At 39.2% G+C, this 24,116-nt stretch overlaps 4 protein-coding genes across 10 annotated transcripts; 3 read left to right on the top strand and 1 right to left on the bottom strand.

Annotated features, from left to right (window-relative positions):
- Positions 1-76: 76 nt before the first annotated feature.
- On the top strand, positions 77-4,436 carry LOC143510908 (uncharacterized). Its single transcript, XM_077000774.1, has 3 exons — positions 77-1,485; positions 1,692-2,175; positions 2,509-4,436. Exons 2-3 carry the CDS (start codon positions 1,903-1,905, stop codon positions 3,295-3,297), a joined length of 1,062 nt encoding a protein of 353 aa, XP_076856889.1. The 5' UTR covers positions 77-1,485; positions 1,692-1,902; the 3' UTR covers positions 3,298-4,436.
- On the bottom strand, positions 4,177-12,485 carry tmem101 (transmembrane protein 101). 5 transcript variants are annotated; one of them, XM_077000777.1, is made up of 5 exons: positions 7,990-8,294; positions 7,289-7,446; positions 6,612-6,792; positions 5,381-5,527; positions 4,177-4,968 (listed from the first exon to the last, which is right to left on the bottom strand). In XM_077000777.1, the coding sequence occupies exons 2-5, from the start codon at positions 7,417-7,419 to the stop codon at positions 4,660-4,662; spliced, it is 768 nt and encodes a 255-aa protein (XP_076856892.1). In that variant the 5' UTR covers positions 7,420-7,446; positions 7,990-8,294; the 3' UTR covers positions 4,177-4,659. The 5 variants fall into 5 exon arrangements, with proteins under 5 accessions (XP_076856892.1, XP_076856891.1, XP_076856894.1 ...); XM_077000776.1 differs by having other exon boundaries at positions 7,289-7,449; XM_077000779.1 differs by lacking the exon at positions 7,990-8,294 and adding an exon at positions 6,908-7,004 and having other exon boundaries at positions 7,289-7,427.
- On the top strand, positions 5,523-11,222 carry gngt2b (guanine nucleotide binding protein (G protein), gamma transducing activity polypeptide 2b). Of its 3 annotated transcripts, none has more exons than XM_077000784.1 (4): positions 5,523-5,638; positions 9,582-9,824; positions 10,230-10,318; positions 10,529-11,222. In XM_077000784.1, the coding sequence occupies exons 3-4, from the start codon at positions 10,235-10,237 to the stop codon at positions 10,652-10,654; spliced, it is 210 nt and encodes a 69-aa protein (XP_076856899.1). In that variant the 5' UTR covers positions 5,523-5,638; positions 9,582-9,824; positions 10,230-10,234; the 3' UTR covers positions 10,655-11,222. The 3 variants fall into 3 exon arrangements, with proteins under 3 accessions (XP_076856899.1, XP_076856898.1, XP_076856897.1); XM_077000783.1 differs by lacking the exon at positions 5,523-5,638 and adding an exon at positions 8,433-8,694; XM_077000782.1 differs by lacking the exon at positions 5,523-5,638 and having other exon boundaries at positions 8,739-9,824.
- A 3,128-nt stretch (positions 12,486-15,613) lies between the features above and the next one.
- Positions 15,614-23,511, top strand: LOC143510912 (inactive all-trans-retinol 13,14-reductase). Its single transcript, XM_077000785.1, has 11 exons — positions 15,614-16,678; positions 17,702-17,884; positions 18,077-18,318; positions 18,422-18,617; positions 18,975-19,172; positions 19,294-19,413; positions 19,552-19,690; positions 20,244-20,353; positions 20,670-20,836; positions 21,302-21,461; positions 21,778-23,511. Exons 1-11 carry the CDS (start codon positions 16,522-16,524, stop codon positions 21,942-21,944), a joined length of 1,839 nt encoding a protein of 612 aa, XP_076856900.1. The 5' UTR covers positions 15,614-16,521; the 3' UTR covers positions 21,945-23,511.
- The last annotated feature ends 605 nt before the right edge of the window (positions 23,512-24,116 follow it).

The raw sequence follows: 24,116 nt of genomic DNA on the forward strand, positions 1-24,116 counted from the left end.
ACACAAACATTTAAGCATTGCCTGGAAAAGGATGGTTGGGGAACACGTCTTCACTGTGATGTCTTAAATCTCTTGAAGCCTACCCAACGTGACACCTTAGCCCTTTGGTCACCTGCTGTGAGTGCTGTTGCATGCAGGCTTTATACCAGTAATGCTACTGAACTGTTGATTTGGGTCAACACTGAAACTTGTTGATTCCATAATCAATATCTTACATTAATCCCTAGATATTGTTTATGTAGCCTATATTGTGAAATCAGGGCAGGTTGCAGGAGGATATTTAAATGAAGATACTGTACGAGTTATAAATATTATTTTTTTTATTGGTCGGTCAGCCTTGTTGAAGAAATTTGGGGCATGCCTCTGGGTAATTTGGGACCGTCAATAATGCAGAGATTGTACACTAGAGGGGCTACATTCATTAACAGCTGTTAAGAACACAAAATTGTGTCAGGTCAGCTGAATACCTCATATTTTAGCATTTGTAACAGGAAATCCTACAGATCCAGAACAGTGATGAGTGGGTTAATGGTAATGGCACTGAGGGAAAAAAAACTCCCTCAGATGACATTGAAAAAATCCTTGAGAGGAGCAGTGTCTTAAAAGGGCTGACGCTTAACGGGAAGGAGGACATGGGTTACTTTTCCCCAAGGACTGAAAACAGATTTGAGTGATACTCAAGTACTGAGACACATGAAAAATTCAGAGCTTGATGAAGGATGGATTTATTGGCCATGTTGCATTAGTATTGTAAATACATGACAGGATAAGAGTTAATAAGTTAGACAATGGTAATAAATATTTTATACATGTTTCTAAAGTATTGCGGTAGGGTCTTAACATAAGCCTTAATTAATCTAGCCTAAATATTTATAACATACTCTAGGAGATAAAACCGTTGTTGACTTGCCCATTAATGTTTTAATGTTTTTTTAAATAAGTTATAAGGCTGGTTGGATTATTACCGAAATTGATATGGCTGATTGCATCATTGGTGTCTTTGATGTTTCCATGGCTTAAAGACACTAAAGGTGGTCAGGTCATGACTTTTCCATTGTAAGGAGTTTATTTACAGGTAATTTAATCCATCCGTGTCCTATTATCTGTGTACCAAGAGCCCTTTGTTTCTGTAGCAATGCGACGCCTTAAAGAGCTCAGCTCTGTGATTCTGAAATCAGCATCTGGGCTCTACATGGTCCTATTTCAATGAAGGCTTTACGACTTTGTGTGCGTATTAAGAAACACAACCTTTCCGTTTGTGTACCATTAATTAAACAGTGTCTATGCCTTTATGTGTAATTGAAACACCTTGTGCCTGGGGGGAAAAAGAACCTGAGTGTGCAGTGGACTTCAGTTTTGCACTCAGAACCATCAACTTGGCAATATACTTGTGCTATTTCTGTATTTTCTTGCATTGGTGAAGACTTAAGATTACGTTCATTTAGGTGTACAGTAAAGAAGAGTGGTCTGACTAACGGTGCTGTGGTAAGTCTAATTTGACTCATTTTACTGCTTTCCCTTTGTGACTGGAGCATGATTAAATATCTTGCTATGAATGGTTAAAAACCATCAAACCCATCTGTTGGCAAATCTGTTCAGAAATGCTGTTCCACATGATCATTTATACAGTTTTATGCAAAAGTCAGTGTATGGGGGAATACACTAATTTTTCTTTTATTTTCATACAACAGAGACCAATACACTCTTTGGAAACAGTAGGATTGAGTCCTTTAATTCTTCACCAAGAGCACATGGTTTTCTTTCTTCTTCAGAGTGTCGCATTTCAGCTGTGGGATATCTGTCCAGCTTTACCTAAACTCGTGATTGAAAAGAGAAAACTGACAAGTATGTTGCAAATAGTAACTTAAGCATCCTCTTATTGAAGCTGGTCAGGGGGTCAAAATGTTCAGATTAGCCCCTCTTTTCCCCCTTGTCCTGTCTCTTGTGGTGGGTTCTAAAGTGTGTCCTCATCACTGCCTGTGTTACGACTCTGATATTGTGGACTGTCAAGCTCGTGGTCTCACACACATCCCATATGGAATTCCCCGTGGTACCTGGCTTCTGGATCTTAGTGGAAATGAATTGTCTGAGCTGAGGAGTAATGCCTTTACTGGGATTTGGGTTTTACGTATTGTCTTGCTTCAGAACAGCAGCATTCAAATGCTACAGCCCCAGGTGAGATTCTCTTTTCTTCTAATCAAACTCTGCTAAGGACTTTTAGAGATTTTATTTACTATATGTTGAGTTATATTTTATGTTGCTTACAAATATATCAAGGAAAGGGATAATCTCTGGTGGATGCTTGTCTAAGATACTGGTTAATGACAATTCTATGTACAAGCAAGCAGGAAAGGAACAATGGTATGCAGGCTAACGTAGCCTTCTGGAGTACATCTCTACTAGTTACAAGTACAATCGGAATTAGTATTAATAAGCATTTAAATTTCAAGTAGGGGATGTCAGAATACTATATTTGGCCATTACATGAAACATTTCTCACTGTTTCAGGCTTTGTCATCATTGTCTTTTCTGGAGAAACTAGACCTGGGTCACAATGAGCTTCGCTCCCTTGCGCAAGACTTCTCTCATGGTTTGACCTCGCTCAAGGATCTTCGGCTGGATCACAATTTTCTGGAACGCCTCGAGAGCCATTCCCTCGGCCAGCTAGAGAGCCTAGAAAGGCTGGACCTCAGTCACAACCGCCTGCAGGTCATCCACTCTACAGTGTTCCGTAGCCTCACTCGCCTAAAACAGCTCAACCTGGCCTGGAACCAGCTACACCAGCTTCCAGCTGGCCTGTTAACCATGCAGGACAGTCTAGGCGTGCTCCTCCTGGGCCACAACAACATTTCCAGCATTGAATCAGAAGCCTTTACCCCATTACACAGTATTGGTGTCCTGGGCTTAGAAGCTAATCAGCTGGGCAGCCTCAAATTCAAGACGTTTCTGAACCTTCAGACTCCCAGTATACACTTGCACCTGTCGGAGAATCCATGGGTATGTGACTGTGAGCTGCACCGTGTTTTCAGAAAAATCCTCCGTGTTCGGCGCCTGCACATAGACGACTACTACAATATCACATGTCACTCCCCACCTCTCTTGGCTGGGGCCTCCTTGGCTTTGATGGACAGTCAACTGTGCATGGCGGAGATGGCTACCGTCCTGGTCATTACAGCCACTGTAATGGTTACCGTAGTAGCTGCTATAGCGATGGCAGAACACAACCGTAGGAAGAGAAAGATGAACCTAGGAACTTGTGGCAGTGTGACCAAGATACAGGCAACACAAAAACAGTGAAGTTGTCAAATACAACAGTGTACTGAATGATATTTCATGACATTTAGATATTTACCCTGTATTTATAATGGAGATAATTAAAAACTAAGTATGCTATTTTTAGCAACTTTATGCAAAGTCGTGAGACAGAACATAAAAAAGGGCTGGATCAAACCATTCTTAATTGCACTAGTTGAGCAATAAGTTGTGCTTTGTGAGACAGACAGTTGGTCTCAGAAATGGCAACAAGAGGCCAGTTGAGGCAACACAACCGAAACCTTTGTTCATGGGTCTCAGGCGGCATAGCAGTGGGAAGCACAACCACAAACATGGATGCAGATTTGTTTAGATCAAGCGATTCAATACCGGGCAACTCCTCGGTAACCAGAACATTGTGCTGTCTTACATATGCAATGTTCCTTAAACATGGCTGTCCCATGGAGTGGACGATCTCAAGAGATATAAGCATATGGTTAATGAGAATTATTGTTTACACAAAACACTAAGATTCAGTTAGGCGTAAACTTAAATATATAGCAAACATGCTGCAATTGCAAAATCCAGTGTCACTCCAGTAATGTTTGTATTGCCCATCTGTCCATCAATATTTTGCATCATCCTGACCACACTGCTCATCCAAGTTGGCAGTCATATTTCAAAGGATTTAAGAGAGATAATTTCATAACTCCAAAAGTCTTTCTTAATCCCAATGGTGGTTAAAATTATTTTCATTATTAAACAGATTACTGCATATCTGGGAACAATCCAGCATTCCACCACAAATTCTTCTGTCTTCACAAGGAAATGAGACACTATTTTGAAACAATATCACAATTGTAATTGTTCAGCGTAGACTATAATTTTACATGCCAAGCTGTGATGATAAAAAACACCTTTAAATAGAAAACCATGACTGTTTAATAGATAATTATACAATGGCATTTTATGTCTGGAATGTAAAAGATTGTAGTGTTGTCAACTAACAAAGGATTTGCCTGCCAATGCCAAAAGACTGTACAAGCTTGATAACTGGCAAAAATACCTTTTTTATCCCAATACACAGCATTAAAAACAGTATAACAAAGCCTTTTAAAATGGGCCCTAACATATCATTAAGCTTTAAGATTGGACTTTCTCCATCTTTTGTTTTAAATAAAGAAGCAGGGGAAAAAAATGTAAACAGACACTTGTTGATTTTTCTTTTCTTTAAAATAACGATCATAACACCCTGTACGCAAAAGGGAAAAATGGCATGTTGTATTAATTTATATGCTCTTCAGTTGCATTCAAATACTTATCTGTCATTCAAAGTCTACCCCTGAGGTACATCTAAAACTGGATTTCCTGTATTACAGCAAAGTTGACTTCCCCCTTCCTGGGTCCTTAGCCATCTGTGGCTAGGATAAGCACTGCCCCAAAGATGGCCACGTTTTGTCCGATAAGTTTCATTTGGTTCCAGAACTCCACACGCCTGCTGTGGTGCCAATAACCAAAGTTACCGTCAATGAAGAGTATTACCAATGGAAGGAGGATGGCCAGAATTTGAGAGGACAACCGCACATAGCAGCCAGACAGGAAGGAGAGTGCCAGTACCCCAAAGACCAACACCAGGAGCTGCACAGTAACTTCTCCACCAGGGATGTGGTCCAGATAGGCCAGTCTGTCCTCCTGACTGTGCTGAAGAGAGTACACCTGGTGAGGACAAACCATATTACATCAGATCAGACTTCAGCAGTCTTGACATTATGATGTTGGGTACTGTGCAATGTTCTTGCACTGTTTGTTTCTTTTACGTGTTGATTTGCTTTATACACATTAACAAAAAATTGCAATTTTACAAAAAAATTTTATAAGCCTGAAATTTTATGGAAAATTACAGTAAATTGCAGGTTACGAGAATGACATGAAAAAAATACCATGTAAATTAAAACAGGTCATAAGATTCATTTTTCACAGTTAAATGTTATATTATTACTAAAGTCAAAATATAGGTCAAAAACATCCAAGATGAGAATACTCCAAAAACCTTCTAAACATATTTAAGATGCAGTCTATACTAGTTAGAAGTATGAAGGCAAACTGTAGTCTTAAAGAGAGATCTCACCAAGCATATTAAGTAGATTCCCAGGAAGACCTGCCCAGTGGACTGTAGTGAGCGTGTTCGAGGTTTCTGTCTGTACACCTCTCCTGCCCCACTAGCCAGCACAAGGAACCCTCCGATGACAGCCATGGCCCTGGAGTACATTCTGACCTGAGTTACATATGTGACAGAACCGGTGTGACTGGGCTGAGTTTCACAAGATGAGTACTGTGATGGGAAGCATGGTCGGTGGTCTCAGAGGTTTATTTCTCTCAAGTACAGGTAGGGTCTTTTTCCTCATATTGATCAATTTTAATATTATTATAATCTGATAATGCTTCCAGTTTGAAAAGTATCCTGATAATGACTAAAGCCTAAAGAACAACTTCTCCCCGGGCGCCGGGCTAGGGCTGCCCACTGCTCTGGGCACGTGTGCATTACAGCCCCCTAGTAATCACTAGTGTGTGTGTGTGTGTGTGTGTGTGTTAACTGCACAGATGGGTAAAAAGGGGGGGACAAATTTTGATTGCAGTGAAAAATCACAATTTACAAATATGACACATTTACATATACATTTTTAGTTTTACACCTCAAATGTTTTAAGGTTTCAAAATGTCAATACTGTAAACCAGTCATCATGCTACATGCTACAATTTCTCCAGCTTTGGATAATGACAAGTTTGTTGTCAATTGCTGCTTCCGTTCATTTGTTTTCTAGTTTTCAGAGCTTTCTTCACCACTGGTACCTTTGACGCGCAAGCCAAAACTGAGTGGCTGTTATGTTTATTTCTGTTGTGATAGGTTGCTACGTCTTTCCTTATTGATCCTCACTGATGTTGAAGAGAAAATGTCAAAAACCTTTAATCGATATCAACATACATTTTATCACGATCCTATTTTGAGATTGTTTTCAGTGGCCAGCACTACTTGAGCACTTAAGCCTTCTATATGATTACCAATGATGAGTTCTACACTGCCCTCATGTGGCTGAGTCTATAGTGACAAAAAATGGGACACTGCGAACAATAAACAAAGATGTTTTGGCTGGACAGCAAGGACATTTTCACCATAAACCATACACCAAATATGCAGCCATTTGTCAAAAAATATTTTGGTGAGAAATACTACACAACTAAGTATGTGTGTCCTCTGCAGAATTATTAAACTTAACATTTGGGGCATAAATCACAGATCCAAAACCCTGTGTACACACATCCCATTAAATGTCCTATTCATCACCTTCCTTTGTACATACCTTTAACCAGTCTCCATAATAGACCTGTCCACCAATGTAGGATATATAGCTGCTGAAGGCCAGCTGAACAGCAGCACAAAGGGCGAACCATCTCCTCTTCACCCCAAACGACATGAAGCTGGCGCACAGCACTGCAGCCCCCATGTCAATGTACAAGTATGGCACCTGAATATCTGGTTTTCTGAAAGCAAAGAGAGAGAGAGAGAGAGAGAGAGAGAGAGAGAGAATATACTGTATTTAAGCCCAGTGAACTTTTAAGTGGGCATACCAAAAAACCAAATGTAAGAAATGTCTACCTAAAGCAAGCAAGCTGTCCCAAGTTACTCTGTGCTGTTCTTCTAACGACTTAACCTCAAAGAATAATGAAAGGATCTTGAAACGTCAAATGATGGCCTTTGCATCAAAGGGAACCACAGAACAGAGGGAGTTAACTGGGTACAGTTAGGTTACAGGATCCAGGAAGTACCCTGGTCATTCTTTGTCTTCCAGACGAAAACATGATATATTTTAATAAGAGAACTGACAGCATTCTTAAACTTTCCCACATACAACAGGCCTTTCCAACTTTTCACGCTCCTAAATTATGTTACGATATCTTTTGGATTGCTAATAGGCTAACATTCAATTTTGCTTCACTGTGTCTCATATGCATAACATTCTTCTACCATATCGCTTACCGTTTCACATCTGCCCTTTCTGCGAACAGCATAAGCATACTAAAACAATTCCAGAATCCGACTCGAGTCAGTATAAACGCCCCAAACTGCATAATCACTCTCAACACCTCCTTTCTGCTAGGAGCAGCCATGATTACATTGGGCGGACGTTACGTCTTCTTCTAGGAGCAAGGGCAGAAAAATAGACGCACACAGCACGTTGAGACCCTCTTCTGCCACCACTGATCTATGTTTTTATTACAGATCGCGGTCCTCCACTCAGAAATCCAAGCTTCGTGCATGCGAGAAATCGGCTAAGTAGGGCATTTTCTGATCAGTTTCACGTCTTTAAAATTCTGAAATCCCTAGTCTATTTGCTATTATGCTAAACGCATTGCAGCAATCTAACTACAATCCAAGTTAAAAGAGACTGAGAGAAGAGACTGCTATTCCGAAAACTGTTAAAAATTAGTCAAAACGTGAGGAAGACCTTTATGTTCTATATTTGATAAATTACCCCAAATATCGTCACTACTGAATTACATCCAGCAATGCAATTTTAGATTAAAAACCTTTGTTTAGTCTATGAAATAATTAACTATTATGAACATGTTGAACTTGGTTTAAAACAATGAACCGCATTTAAATTAAACTTTTAAAATGTATTTGTATTTCTTTTAAATTATTTCGATTGTAAATATTAAAAGAACACTTTAACTGACATATTCCGTATGAGAAAATCCAGTAAACATTGGAAGGACAGAAAGTCTTCTAGCTGATTGCGCCAAGCTGAAAAGCCTACAGCTGGCCCATAATCCTCTCTGGTGTTCAGCCCTGCTTTTCATTAGCTCAGTTAAGCTAAATGCGACTATTAGCCAGCACGCTTGTTCGAGTTGGTTTGTGAGGTGAGCAGCAGCAGCAATGTTGCCAGGTCCTACAAAAATATCCCGCCCAAAGTCAGTGTAAAATCCGCCCCTCAGAAGCCTAAACTAGCCCAAAGCCCAAAGTTGTTGAGCGGGGGGTGGCGGCGAGTGTAAATTGTTGAGCGGGGGGAGGCGGCGAGTGTAAGTTGTTGAGCGGGGGGGTGGTGACGGCGAGTGTAAGTTGTTGAGCGGGGGGGTGGTGGCGGCGAGTGTAAGTTGTTGAGCGGGGGGTGGTGGCGGCGAGTGTAAGTTGTCGACCGGGGAAGCAGTGTTAAAATGGAGACAAATTACGTGTTATATCGCCATCGATTCTTGGTGTTGACTTGTAACTCCCGCGGTGGCCCAACTCAAAAGCAGCCCAAAAAACCGCACCCCGCGGAAGGAGTTTCAAACAAGCCCAATTTGGCGTGAAAACCGCGAACCTGCCAACACTGAGCAGCAGGCTCCTCTCGCTGACCGGCCACGCGCGCGGTTTATCTCGTGTATCCAAGCTCATGCTCACTGGTAAATAATTGAGAGGGGTTATATTCAATATAACTTTATATTGAACAGAAATATTAAAAAGTGCATAAATACAGTGATGCAGTACATATCTGCAACATAAAGTGTAAAATATGTTTCTTTTTATTTTTGTTTTATTCTTTTTTTTGTTAATTATAGACCACACTATTTGAGGGTTAGAGGTTTTTTGTATGAGTAATCAGTGCCATTTATAAACGCAGATAGTTTCCCCCTACCACCTGGTTTCAACATGATAAATGTATTTGGTGTACCCAAGTCAGCGTTTCTGATTGTTTGTTGTAAACTCACTGCAGGATGGGCTATCACAATGGTATTTAACATGTAGAATTCATTGTGGAGTATGCTTCCAACATCAGCTAAATTTGCTAAATTAAAGATTTTGAAGATTAATCTTTTTACACAGTGTACCTGACCTTTAGGTGCTCCTAACAATTTTTGAGCTGTGGTGTCCATCCATTCATAGAACAGGTCTGCTTGGTCTGTAACTAATCTAGAACTATTCTAACTAAGAAATCTGGGATCAAACTCAGGATGTAACCCAGGATCGAACCAGTGATTTGGGTTCTAGCCCAATAAACTGTCCTACAGGATCCATTTAATATCCAGTACCAGTGTACCTTAGCATATACTGCAGTGGGTAAAAGTACTTAAAGCAAGTGTATGTTTCTTGTGGCTGTGGTAAAGTGAGATCTGAGAAAAAGACATCTAGAAAATAATGTTCAGAAGGATTCTCCCATCTTTTGCATGTCTTTAACTTGCTTTTGTAGGACATCAGAGTGCATTAACTATCAGATGTCTATTCTGGGAATCATTGTTATATTTCTTAAGTACTTCAGGTCATCACAAGTAGCCCTTTCTATTCATCCCAGTGGGGTTTAAACGTTGCCCCTGGAGACATCCTACTTCCACTGATTAGCCTAATGGGATCAAGGGGAATTGGTGACATCAGAAGCCAATTCCCAAGAGGATGAGCCAAAAATCCTAGATGTGTGATGAGGTGGAGAGCAATGAAGACGGAGACCTCAGTCTGCTCAAAGAAAGAACCATCCTGCTGATTATCTAATAGGAGACATCAGAACATTTATTTGACTGGAAGTCCCTCCACTGAAGAGGTATGAGGTGTAGTTTTGTTTTTATTGCCATTACTGACTCACTGTAAGTCTGTATATTTTTCAATCTTTATGTAAGTATTGCTTTTATAAAGTAATGCTTCTACATTGGCAAGTTTACGTTTGGATGCCTTCAACATATAGAAGTAATTACTGCTCACACAGAGAAACTTCTTTTAGAAGTTTTTCTTTCATTGAAATAACTGCTCCAGCAAAAATTTATTTTTCTTTGAAAAAAAAAAATTAGATTCACTACAACTTGCAGACCCTTTTTAGAACTAAAACACACTGCTTCACATAATGACAACCTCCACCTAAAATGTACTGTGTACAACATATGTATATTTACTATCTGCATTGATTTAGGTGTTTGTCATGTATTGAATTTGCATTTGCATCTTTTCTCAGCCAAGATGGCTCGGGACATGACAGATAAAGACATCTTGAAAATGGAGCTGGAGCAGTTACAGAATGAAGTCAGCACACCCAGGACTGCAGTGAGTGTCTTTGATTCCTTGAAGACATATAAAAGGATTTTAGGTCCTACTAAGCATCTTATCTTCAGACATCACATGCATTACTGAGGTGCTTGGTCATCCATGTTGTCCAAGGGGAAGCGGGTTAGTCCAGAGTTTGAATACTTCAGCCCATTCTGAAATGTCATGCGACTTACACCGTGATTTTGTCCTTAAATGCTTCTTTTTCAGATTTCTATAACTGCCCCTGAGCTTATTGCTAACATTGAGGCTCATTCTGCAGAAGACCCATTGATCAAGGGAGTTCCTGAAGACAAGAACCCATTCAAAGAGAAAGGAGGCTGTATTGTTACATAGCAGATTGCCACACCACAGCAGGCTGTGTTCTTTAAAAGAAAAGTTCTACAAAGCAGTCTTGATGGGGCTCCTGGAAAAAAAACTCCAGAGGTATTCTTTAGTCTTTAACAGAATTAAAGCTCCATGCATAATGGTTGGTAATAGAGCATTGTGTTTAACAATGCATGTTCACAGAAGACCTTTTAAACAGCAAATTCAGGAAAAGTACATTTGTATATCTCAAAACAAATTTTTAGACCATGCTTTGAATATATGATAATGTACCGTCTATATATGACAGTTATCACTAGGAGGTGATTCTGACATTCATATTATTATGGTCTATCATGTAATATCTTTCTTGGCTTCTTTGTAAAATAAATTACTCTAAGTACCTGTACCAAAGCCAAATTTTTTCATGTTAGCAAAAGATATAGATTTTTTGCAAAATACTTCTGTACAAGGCAATGACAGCAGATTGTTTCCCAGAGCTTCTTACATGAATGAAGTACAATGAATGCTCTAAACTAACATCATGTGTGGATGAGCTAAACAGTTGACCCGGTGATAATAAATAGCCTGTACATTACCACTGTGTAGGACAGTAATGAGATTTGACTGTCGTGCCTCATCTACTTTCCTGTGTGTTTAAGCTCATCTCAAACCTCTCTCAGGATTAGGCTGAGAGCTTCTTATCCTGTTACTTAATCTGTCCAGTCACTATTCAGCTGCAGTGGCATTAAAATATAGCAGTTCTACTGTAGACCAAGCACATTTATCTTCGAGTAGAATAATGACATGCAGATTACCGTTTGTGGACATCATTTGGTAACTCAAGCAATTCCAATTTTTTTCTTTAGGTGTTGCTCTCAGTGTTTGTTACCTTGTTAAAACCTTTATAAAATAAAACTCAAGTGGGACTAATGATTTGCAAAGGCCTGCACAATACAAAATGCACTATATAAAGTCAAGGTCATGGACTTCGCCACAAAACTGCAAGCTTGATAATGAAACAGATGTGAAACGGGGAGGCCGTAGCAGGACGACAAATTAGAAAAACTATCAGACACCATCTACATATAAATACTGGGATTGTGTAACACCCTCGTCATACCACACTAAGAATGTCGAGTCCAAAAGAGATGGCAGGAAATAAATGGTTATTATTTAAATGAAGACGCAGCTATAAATTTAAAATACCATCTAAATTGATACCCGATCTTGAGTGTGTTAAGAATCACTTGATTATCAGTATATAGAGAAGGTTTTAGAGGTAAAGAGGAGTAAAGTAGAGCAGACATGGAAGATTCCCTACAGGATGATAGTTCCAATTTACACCAAGAGGATCCAGGAGACATTAATCAGGTAGAAAGTCCTTGAATGTGAGCAGCTCAATATTTAGAAAATTAGGTAATGCTAATCCTCCTCTAAATCTACATCTCTGCAGTAATGTTTTATGAACATTTCCCACCCCAAACAAAACAACAAATTATCGTATCAGGGAGTCAAAAATGTTTTGGCAGAAATAGAGGAATTGACTGAAATAACAATAAGCATTTTGGTAAAATATTCATTTTAACATTAATCTTGTCGATTAATTAAATGGGGAGGTTATGCCATCTTTGAATGTCAGATGTAATCTTTGAGATTGTAACATTTAGAGCAAAGCAGGTGGGACGCAAATGCAGACTTTGAAGTGATTAAATAATAAAACAACTAACACAAAGAACAGAGGGGACATGAAAGCTAACATTAAAGACATGGAAAGAGCGTGGTTACAAAGGGCATAAACATAACAAGTACTTACAATAACCGAAAACACAAGAGACCAAACACAGGACTTAAATACACTGACCAAACAAGGAACCCAACAAGACACACCAGAAAGCAATAACGAGGGGCGGAGAACAAGGCAGGGGTGTGAAGACAGAGACAACTAGGAATTTCAAAATAAAAGGCACTCAAACGCGTGGAGAACAAAACAGAAGATATGACTGACAGGAGGGAGGTGGGACCATGTGACAGAAGGGGAGTGAAATTAGCAGATGCAAAGCTAGATACTGAACAAGCCACATTATTACCTAGATATTTAAACCCAGTGAGGACAGCTGAGAGGATCGTTGGTGTCTCTCTCCCCTCCATCACAGATATTTACACCACCTGCTGCATCCGCAAAGCAACCAGCATTGTGGATGACCCCACCCACCTCTCCCACAAACTTTTCTCCCTCCTCCCATCGGGAAGAAGGTACCGCACGGTCAGACTCTGCAACAGCTTCCTCCCACAAGCCATCAGACTCCTCAACGCCAGACACTAAACTGATGGACTTCTCCTCCATACATACACACACACTCACCCACAAACCCAACCACTTATCCCTGACAATGTGAAGGTACTTGCACTACACACACTACTTCACTGCAACAGGGACCCCCTTTGTATATAAACTACGTATTGCACACGGCACAATTTGCACTAACCAAGCCTACCTCTTACACTTTTCTGTCTAGTGAAGTGTCTGTTTGCACTATGTATATCGTACTGTCTGTATTGTGTTGTACTGTCTGTCTGTTGCACTCATGTTCTGTCTGCACTGTGTATTATGTTGCACCATGGTCCTGGAGGAACATTGTTTCCTTTCACTGTGTACTCTATATGTAGTTGAAATGACAATAAAACCTCTTGACTTGACTTGACTTGACTACACTGAAAAGGCACATCTGACGGTGACATTCTGCAATATTAGTGGAAAAACACTCACTTTGACCTAAATTTAATTTATAACCTGAAAAGTTACTAAAGTTATCCAGAATACCCAAAACAGCAAGGATAGCAAGTGTATGATCACTTACATATAGTAACAAATCATCCACATACAGCAATATTTTATGTTAAATTCCATGCCATTCCTTTGAACAAAGGGAAAGATCTTAATGTTGTAGACAGGGGCCCAATAGTGATGACAACCTTGGTGACTTTCACGTCCAAGAACAAAATAATCAGCATAAACATCTTTAGTGTGATCACTAGCCTTAGGGGATGAGGAAAGGAGGTGAATCCAAGAATGAAATGTATCACCAAATTCAAATACTTAACCTTTAACTCGCTCTCTACCCTATCGTATGCCTTTTCAGCATCTAAAGAAATCACAAGTTCAGGAAGTTCAGCCAAACGTTTTGAGTAAGTGTTATTGAAAAGTGTATGAGTACTAAAACAATTAACATCCCTTTATAAACCCATTTTGCTCTTGGGATATAATATAAAGGAGCACATTCTCTAAATGAGATATCTAACACCTTTACATCAGCAATAAGGAGAGATAATGGTCTATAGGAATCACAGGAGTTTGGATCTTTGTCCTTTTTGAGAAGGAAAGCAATAGTTGTCAGTTGGTGCGAGTGAACCACTTTCTAGGAAATGTCTGAATACAGATAAAAGTACTTTATGGACGAGTTACGTGTGAACATCACTGTGTTGTCATCCTGTTCCTTAGTTAAATTAGTTGCTTACTCATTTTCAGAAATCTCTATACATTTATGGGATATATCCACCTAGGCATACAGACAGTTTTTACAAACCTTAGTGAAAGAATGGGTCACTCTCAAGTGCTCAGTGAATTCCAGTGTAAACCTGTGATAGGATTGCACCTGTACAACAAATCCAGTTGTGAGATTTCCTCACTCCTAAATATTCCACAGTCAACTGTCAGCTGTATTATAAGAAAATGGAACTGTTTGGGAATGACAGCAACTCAGCCACAAAGTTGTAGGCCACGTAAACTGATGGAGCGGGGTCTGTAGATGCTGAAGTGCGAAGAGGTTGCCAATTTTCTGCAGAGTCACTGCAGACATTAAAACTTCATGTGGCATTCAGATTAGCTCAAAAAGTGTTGCAGAGAGCTTCATGGAATGGGTTTCCATGGTCGAGCAGCTGCATCCAAGCCATACATCACCAAGTGCAATGCAAAGCATCGGATGCAGTGGTGTAAAGCACGCTGCCATTGGACTCTAGAGCAATGGATGTGCGTTCTGTGGAGTGACGAGTCGCGCAGTATGTGACCTCACAAATGTGCTTCTGGAAGAATGGTCAAAAATACCCAGAAACACACTCCTAAACCTTGTGGACAGCCTTCCCAAAAGAGTTGAAGCTGTTCTAGCTGCAAAGGGTGGACCAACATCATATTGAACTGTATGGATTAGGAATGGGATGTCACTTAAGCTCATATGTGAGTCAAGGAAGGTGAGCAATACCTTTGGCAATATGGTATATGTTTAGTGTTGTTTGTTTTTTCTAAGCACTACTCTTATAATCACTACTGTGTTAATAAAGCTGCATGTTTTCAGAATGCTTGTCTCCGCATCCTGCCATACCTTGCACATTTAAAAAACATTTAGTTTGAGGCAAATTTTGACTACTCTGGGTTTTCGTAGTTTCCAGACCAGACATAGTCCTACTGTTCTCATATTTTTATCTATCCCATATATTAGACACCATATCATGTGTATAAAGTCTAACATGGTTTACACATGTCTGCTTTATCTTAATTACATTACCTGATAAGAATAATATGAGGACTAAATGTCAACTTTTCACTCTTTTTCCACAAGCTCACAGCTGCTGGGCCGTTGCCAACGTTTACAGTACAGTCATGAACATGATCATGAGAACTACATGTTCTACCTTTTCAATTTAGAAACCTGTCCAAATTTTCAAAAGTGAGTTGATTGGACAACCTAGTGTTTATTTCTATCTGCAGTATACACAAATAAACTTCTGTTCCTTAATGCTAGTTTTTGATTATTGATACACTTGTATCTTCTTTGTTGTTTCCTTGTCTATCAGTGCAAGGAACAACATTTGAAATTAGTTTATTTATTTCTTTTAATATCAATTATTTGGTCACTACTTGTCAGTCAAATAAGTCTGAGGCATCTTTGCCTGAACCATTGCACGATTTTCCACAATGGCAGCATGTCCTTTTGGCTTTTGATGTGTTACATCCTGTACTGCCAGATCCTGTTCCTCCAGGCCTGGTCTTGGCTACCACCTCACACTGGCTCCGCCCCTCCACTCAGGCCTTGTGTAAATATAGAGTAGGAACACCCCAAAGAGCACAGAGATTCAAGGAGAACGAGAGGCTTTGTGTGTGAGACTGTTGGTATTGTGCTGTACTGATACCACCCTGAATACTGTGTGCTAGCTCGCATGGATTTTTTATAACTTTGTGTGTTGTCTCCCTTTTGTTAGTATGCCTTTGGCCGTTAGTCTTGTGTGAGTCCTGTGGGAGAAGTTGTACTTAGACAATGGGTGTAGTAATTGCCAGTGTATTTGTACCAGTAAACTTAATTAATACTTAAAATCAGATAACTTTGTCCTGGATGCCATTATTTTCATTCTTTCCATTATCCATATCCGTACAGATTATATACATACATTATGTTGCAGCCTTTACCTAGACAAGGGTCGTAACAAATGTTATCTTGCTCTTGGTCTGGACGTTTTATTTTGGTGTTGATCTTATGGCCTGTGATACCTGTACTATGTTTACAAATGGCCCTTCTCAGAATCCTGTGTAAAAGAGGAATAACACCTTTGTTGATCACTTTGTCAAGTGTCTGTATACAGTCTGAATAATATTTTCTTTAGTCAGTTGAACAGCTTCACTGCTTATCTTTACTGCTGGCCCTAAAATACTATTTAGAGTTGCACAAATGAACATATCAATCATGCTTAGACCTTTAGCACTTACAGATAATAAAAGATGACCATTAACGACCAGGTGGTGTATTGTGTGGTGTATTCTGTTGTGCTCTCGTGGGCTTTTCCCCGCTTCTTACACACTGCATATTATAGCAGTCTGTACATGGTTTTTAACTAAACATTTCAGGATGTGGTTGCTAGTGTTCTTGGTCTGCTTCGTGGTTTGGGCAGGGGCTTCATACTGGTACCTGTTTGGCAAACCAAGTCCATTCTCACTAGAGTCATTGAGACCTCCAGGACCATTAGAGCTTGACCAGAAGAAGAGATACAAAGTTCTGAAGCAAGGTGAGTTGATTGCAGTTTCATACTCTCTGCTGTAAATGTGGGTAATGAATTTGTAAAAACAAAGGCAAAAAAGTATACATAAAGTATGTTGTATTGCATACATGCATTTTAAAATTTTATGTAGTGTCAAACTACCTTGAAGCCATTAGGTGATGATAAAAACAGGAAACTTAGCAAAGTTTGAACTAAATGCAAAGATTTAATGATCAATCAAACAAATATACATAAATCAAAAAGATGTGGATTTATTAATACAGTATTTATTATCAATAAAACATAAGATTAATAGAACATAAGTTGCATAAAACATGAATACATGACAGACTAGCAACACAATTAGACTCTTGCCAAATTGTTCATTGAAGAAGAGTTTTTCAGCGACAATGATGAAACACAAAATACTTACATAAACACATTAAAACTGTTTAAATTTCATCCAGTGGTTGATAAAAATGACAAAAAAGTATCAAACAATAGAACATGCATGTTTTTAGAAAATAATTAAAGGGTTCATCATAAAGTCTAATCACACATATATGAATTATTTTTTTTAATGCACAATTGTCACTGCAAGAAAGAATGGTGCAACACCTATTGCATTACTTCTCAAAAGAAATGTGGGCTTTTTATTGACTAAAATGTGATTTTGGCAACTAAAACAGTTGCCAATTTAGTTAGAATAAATGGACTTAACCAATAACATGCTTAATTTTTATATATTTTCATTAACATATTATAATTGTCACAAAATCTGTTAAATTCTGGTGGTGCTTTTAGAGACTGCTTGAGATAAAACAGTAATACAGATAATTCACATGCCATAAACTAATTATAACATCTTAAAGCATCATGGTAAATGATTGTTTATCTTGCATTTTTCCTATCTTAATTAGATTGGGAGATTTTAGCAGCAGTTTTGAGTCTAGATTACCTATAATTGTTCTTATGTTCCTTGACAGTATTTCAGAGTTACTGTCAGAGAATGCAAAGTAAATGTCATGATTGTTTTTCCTTATTTTTTAGCATTCCACAGGGAGCGTGTGCCCAAGAATCTGGATGCGATCGTGATTGGCAGTGGTATTGGTGGGATGACAGCAGCAGCTACACTGGCCAAGCTGGGTAAGAGAGTTCTGGTGCTGGAGCAGCATGACCAGGCTGGGGGCTGCTGTCACACCTACACTGATAACGGTTTTGAGTTTGATGTTGGTAAGTCATCTCTTGCATTTTTTTAGCACTTTCTAGCATTCTTGCAAAACAGTTAAGATGTTCACTAACTATGTTTTGAGAGCAATCCAGAGAAAAATCTCAGATTGAATAATGCATTGCCATGTTATTAGAATGATGATAGCTAAACATTTCTATAAAATGATGAAGTGTTCTGTTTTTAAATTTCTGAAGGACTTCATTATATTGGCCAGTTGCATGAGAACAGTCTGTTTAAGATTGTTGTGGACCAGCTCACTGAAGGGCAGCTGCAGTTTGTGGAGCTGCCCAAACATTTTGACACTGTTGTGATTGGAACTGGAGAAGAACAAAGGAATTACACCATCTACACTGGGAAAACTGAGATGGAGGAACATCTGAAGGAACAGTTCCCACATGATGTCAAAGCTGTAAAAGAGTTCTTCAAGATCATGAAGGTGTTGCATCTTCATGATCATGAAAGTTGCTAATCCTCTTAGAATAACTCTAGCGAATCCTAAAAGCCTTGATACCTTGCTTGATTTTCTTGTGTTTACACAGATTTCTGCCAAGAAGACGCACTATTTGGCTACACTGAAGATAATTCCTCAGTGGGTGGCGCTGCTATTGTTGAAGAGTGGCATTGCTGACCTCTGCTCCTCCATCTTCCGCCTTGTAGGCACTAGTGCCACTACAGTGGCCAACAGTCTGACCACCAACAAGGACCTCCAGACGGTTTTCTCCTACTTCTTCTATGGTGAAATACTTCTCATTTATTTGAAATCCATTAATTCATTCATTCATTCATTCTTCTGCCATTTTAACTTTTAGTATATCCTAACTCAATGCTCATATTTGTCTTTTTGGTTCTACAAGAGTAAACTGCTAGTACTTATGTCCTGCTCTTAAATCAGAACATCTGTATCTGAATAATTAGAAAACTCATCTTTAGGCACTTGTAGCAATAATCATAGCAAAAAACCTCTGCACTGGTGGTATGCTTGGATTGTACTGCAGGATAAATGTGTATGCCAAATGAACAGATTATAAATGTCAAGTCCATAACATTGCTTTGCATAAAGCTACTAACTGTGCTATCTCAATTGTTACACAGGCGTTCCACCCAAAGATTCAAGCTGTGTGATCAATGCTCTGCTCCTGCACCATTATAAGCGTGGAGCATACTACCCAAAAGGGGGCGCCAGTGAAATTCCATTCCATATTACTAAAGTCATCCAGAAATTTGGTGGACAAGTACTGGTCCATGCTAGAGTAAACCGTATCCTGGTTGACAGCAAGGGAGCTGCATATGGTGAGTAAAGCAACTTAGTTATGAATTGTTTTGACCACTGAAATACCGTTAAAATAATTAGCATTATTTTACATGATTCCAAAATGTTATATTAATATACATTGTTATGTTGACTTGGCAGGTGTCACAGTGCAAAAGAATGAAGAGGATGTGGAGGTGCGGGCTCCAGTTATCATCTCCAACTGTGGAATCTTCAATACCTTCTGCAAACTTCTGCCTCCAGAGATACATGCCAAGCCTGGTCAGCAATTCCCTGCCACTGAATATCTGAAAGCAATAATACTTGTTGTATGTTGCTGTTGTGTATATTTCACTTACACTGTTAAATGCTACAAAATGTACTTTTGTAGTCTAAAAATACACTGGTTTCCTCTTGTAGCGATTCAGCAGCGTCTGAGTATGGTGAAACCCGGGCGAGGATCATTTTTAGTGTTCTCAGGTTTTGATGCCACACAAGAAGAACTCGGAATTAGTTCCACCAACCACTGGCTCTTTAAGTCCAATGACATGGACGGCATGTCAGTACCATGACAAAATTTTACAGTACAGCACATATCATCACTGTTCATGCAATATCTGCCATAGGTAGATAGGAGAGATGCACAGGATAGCGAACAATGATCTAGCCAAAAGCATGTGCCACAATTATCTTTTCATATATTTTCGTATATATCATATACTTTGGCACTACAGTAATTTTTGAGTAACTAAATATCAGTTATTCTACATACTTCACTACATACTCCCTGTTACATGTTGTTACACAAAGCCCACACAGGGTAGCACTGTTGTCTATACCTTCAGATTTTGTACAGCTGCTGGTAATCCCAGCACTGGGCTCTTTGCCATTCTTCCATTTAAACATGGTTTCATTCTTCCTCAGATAATATTACAGGCTATGGGAAGAACATGGCTAGTCTCAGCATTTCTGTTTTCCTACGTTCTGTTTTCCTGAGTTATTCTAAACAGACATTAAAACGTTTAAAAATTCTAAATATAACATGTGCATGAGTAGTAGGCCAATGAATTTAAACAGTTTTGCACCTCTGAAAGGTATGTGTTTATTTAAAGAATGGACAAGTTCTTCAGTATGGGCAAGGATGAAGCTCCCGAAAATATTCCTATGATGTTCATCACCTTCCCCTCTGCCAAAGACCCCACTTCCAAGATTCGCCACCCAGGTACCGTTATACAGGGGTTACTCTAAGGCTCCCGCGATTCTGGTTTAATTCCGTCAAACTGCAAGACCTTCAATTAGCCCTCTGCAGCTTAGTGATGTGGCAGAAGTAAAGACTGGAGCCTGGAGGACATAAGCAGTTTTGGTTTACAACAGTTTGTAATGGAGGTCTATGTGCGATCTGAGACATTAAAACCACTGTGTTTGTGTAAGCTCATATTCTGAATGGTTGGGGGTGGGGCAGGGGTCAGTATTAGGTCTGCAGACCAGTTCTGCATTATACCTATTGCTATTAATGGCAGGCATTGTTAATTTTACAGGTAAATCTTGCATGACCATCCTGACAATGGTCTGCTATGAATGGTTTGATGAATGGAAGGACACAACTGTGAAAAAAAGAGGGGCTGACTACGTAGAGTACAAGACGAGATTTGCCAAACATCTCTTTGACTGGGCCTGTAGCTATTTCCCCAAACTGAGAGACAAGGTATGAAAATGAAGTCTTGGAGGTGAATTTTCATTAAAGGGTTTTAAGTTTAAGGAGAAATTCACAGGGCATGTCCACTACGATATCAAATTTGCAACTTTCCATGAATTCCCATGAGCCATCTCCTATGCTACTATCATATTTGTTAGTTCAAAGTCAAAGTCAAATTTATTTATATAGTGCTTTTATCAACAAATGTTGTCACAAAGCAGCATTACAATTGCATGGGTCCAGATCCCCAGATGTTAGTTAAGGTTAAAGCTAATATCACGTTTGTCAAAAGTATCTTTTCTTAGAAATTTATTGTCTGGAATCTTTCAAATGCCCCCTAATCTTGCTTATTACAATTTTGAAAATGTAGGTGTTCATAAGCAAACATCTAAACATTAATTTTATTAGTCAATTTAACTCTAACTCTATCTCTAACTCTATCTCTCTTTATCTCTATCTCTCTCTATCTCTCAGTTGGTGTTCCAGGACATAGCCACTCCGCTGACTAACACACACTACCTGGGGGCATATCTTGGAGCTATGTACTCAGCTGAGCACAATGTGGAGCGCTTCCAGCCTGAAGCCATCGCTAGGAATCGCTGTGATACTCCTGTCAAAAACCTCTTCATCTCAGGTTTGACTGAGTCTTTGTAACAGTTAGATGTCAGAAGGGTTTCTTCTCAAAGAATGCACATCTTGCATTTGGACACAATATAAACTTACAAAAAAAACCTTACAAAAACAAACAGGAATAATCTACGACATAAAAATAAACTTCAAGTTGACTTTTAAACATTAATTTAAGTACTCAAGTATTTGTTGCTCTAAATCCATTCTGTATGGACTCTGTCTTTACTGCACCTTCACTGAGCTTTGACTTTAGTGCAGAGAGCTCATATGTAGTGACATTTTCACCTCAATGTGACCTCAGTGTGTTGTGTGTTTCTCAGGCCAGGATGTGTTCAGCTGCGGGATCGCAGGCGCGGTGCACGGCGGGCTCCTCTGTGCATCAACTGTGCTTGGACACATCGTTTACATCGACCTCCTGCTCATCAAAAAGAAGCTAAAGAGGAAACATGCCAGAGAAATGATTCAAAGGGCCAAGAAAAGGCAGTGAGATTACGTCTCACTACCCCTCACATTATCGCAGCAAGAACGATATTTTGCAGTGCGTGCAACTTTGCACATTATAACAGAGTATCAGTGCTTTATATAAAGAACTGCTAATCAATAAGATCTAATTTAAATATATAAATATAACATAAGTATAAATATACTATTAAGCATAGACACTATATTCAGTCAGTTATGCATTTCAGAAGGTTTAATTGTAACTTAGATAAATTTTGTATTTTTATTCCTCATTTAATCTTTATTAATTCTTATTCATTTTTACTCAGTTAGTTCCTTTTTGTCTCCTGCTTTCTTAACAGTATGCATCTTATTCACATCAGAAAGATTGTCCACACCAATTTTTATGAAAGCAGCTTGTTAAGAAAATTCATTGGCAACTGTGCTATCTCAATCTCAGTGTAACTTAACTCAATGTGATCTTAAAGTAACTTCACAGACTTAACAGCTGCAAACATGACATTGTAGATTTTGATGCAGATTTTGAAGTTGTAATAAAGAGTAATTTCCAATCTATTAAAACCTACTACTAACTGCACTTTCCGTAACTTTTGCAATGGCAGACACGAAGACTTAAATGTCTTTGTATTAACAAGTTGAATGTTCTTAAAAGGAATTGCATACTGCTGCTTTAAATAACCCACCATATCATGTTATCTAATATCTGATTCAGAAGATCAGAAGATTGAAATCACCTTTGTTCTGACCCATGTTTGAGTCCCGACAGTTTTTACATGATGGAGAAATCAAAGAGACTAGGGGAAACCTCAGACTTCCTGAACGAAGTGGACATTTCCTGTGGGAGAACCTCACAGATCGGTCGGCATAGCCCCTGGTGTGGAGCAGGGGGAGCAGGCGATGAATGTCCTCACTGTGGGAGACGGTGGTGGTACGTCAGCTCCTGCTTCTGCTCCATTAGCAGTGAACATGGACCTGTGAAAGCACCGGAGCTTTGGCAGAGTGGCGGAATTGAAAAGCACCCATACTCCAGGACATCTGGGAAAGGGTAAAATCCAAGAGGAAAGAGAAAAGGCTAAATTCAAAGAGAAAAGATTATATCTTCCTTCGTGAAAACATTTTGTGCATAAAAATGTGGGGAAGTTGTGCGCTTTAAAGAAAGTAATGTGCTTGTGTACATACATCTAGGAAGCTGTTTCATTCAGATAAAAGAAGAACTGAACATTTTTAAATGCAAGTTAGCAATGATCTACTGCAACGTTGACATTTGAATTCAAACAATAGAAGGCCAGAAAAGTCTATCACACTGCTAACTGCTAAAATAAAGTCTTACATACCAAGAACATACAATTACTGAAGATATCCTGTGCTTTTTATATCCATATATAGCCACTGGGTTTCTTTAATTCTTACTTGTAATGTTGGGACTGTGACTCAGACACATCTAAAGGAGATGTGTTTAAAATGTCAGATAAACTAAAGTTAACCAGCACTCTAGCAAAGGACAAAACATAATGTTTTGCCTTGTGTATTTTATGACATGTCTGTAAACTGTAAATTGATATATGAATAGAGAATAAAAAACATCAGTCAAATAATAATGAAGTTGAATTAACTGATCATACAAAGATCATCTGCTCATACTGATAATATCAGTAATATGACTAAAATGTGTGAAAGATCAGTTGTTATAACCTGTTCAGCCATTCAAACTTCTGTAATACAACATGGAGGATTTTTATGTATCCTGCACTTTGGATGATTGAGGTGAAACAAGGTGCTGTTTCAGGGATATTGGCCACACCCCTTTTCTCTACTTTGTCTTTTCCTCATCCTCTTGCGTTTTGTCCGTCTCTCTCACCCCTCCCCCAGCCCTCAGAAACTCAGTCTCTCTCTCTCTCTCTCTCTCTCTCTCTCTCTCTCTCTCTCTCTCTCTCTCTCTCTCTCTCTCACCCACATGTCCCTTCCTTGAGCATGACTTGGCAGGGCTCTCCTTGTCTCTGACTTTCACAGCTGTACAGGAGCCAGCAGATCCAGCTGGTTCTAATCACAGAAGGAGAGAAAGAAAAAGAGAGGAAGAAACAAACTCTGGGGCGACCCAGCCTGAGTCGGATGGGAAGGAGCTCCATACTAACACACTGGAAGGAGACCTGAACACAGCAAGGAGATCCACCAAAAATCAGTTTCCTTTGAAGCATGT

This window comes from Brachyhypopomus gauderio, chromosome 3 (assembly GCF_052324685.1).
Source record: "Brachyhypopomus gauderio isolate BG-103 chromosome 3, BGAUD_0.2, whole genome shotgun sequence".
In the NCBI taxonomy this organism is placed as follows: Eukaryota; Metazoa; Chordata; class Actinopteri; order Gymnotiformes; family Hypopomidae; genus Brachyhypopomus; species Brachyhypopomus gauderio.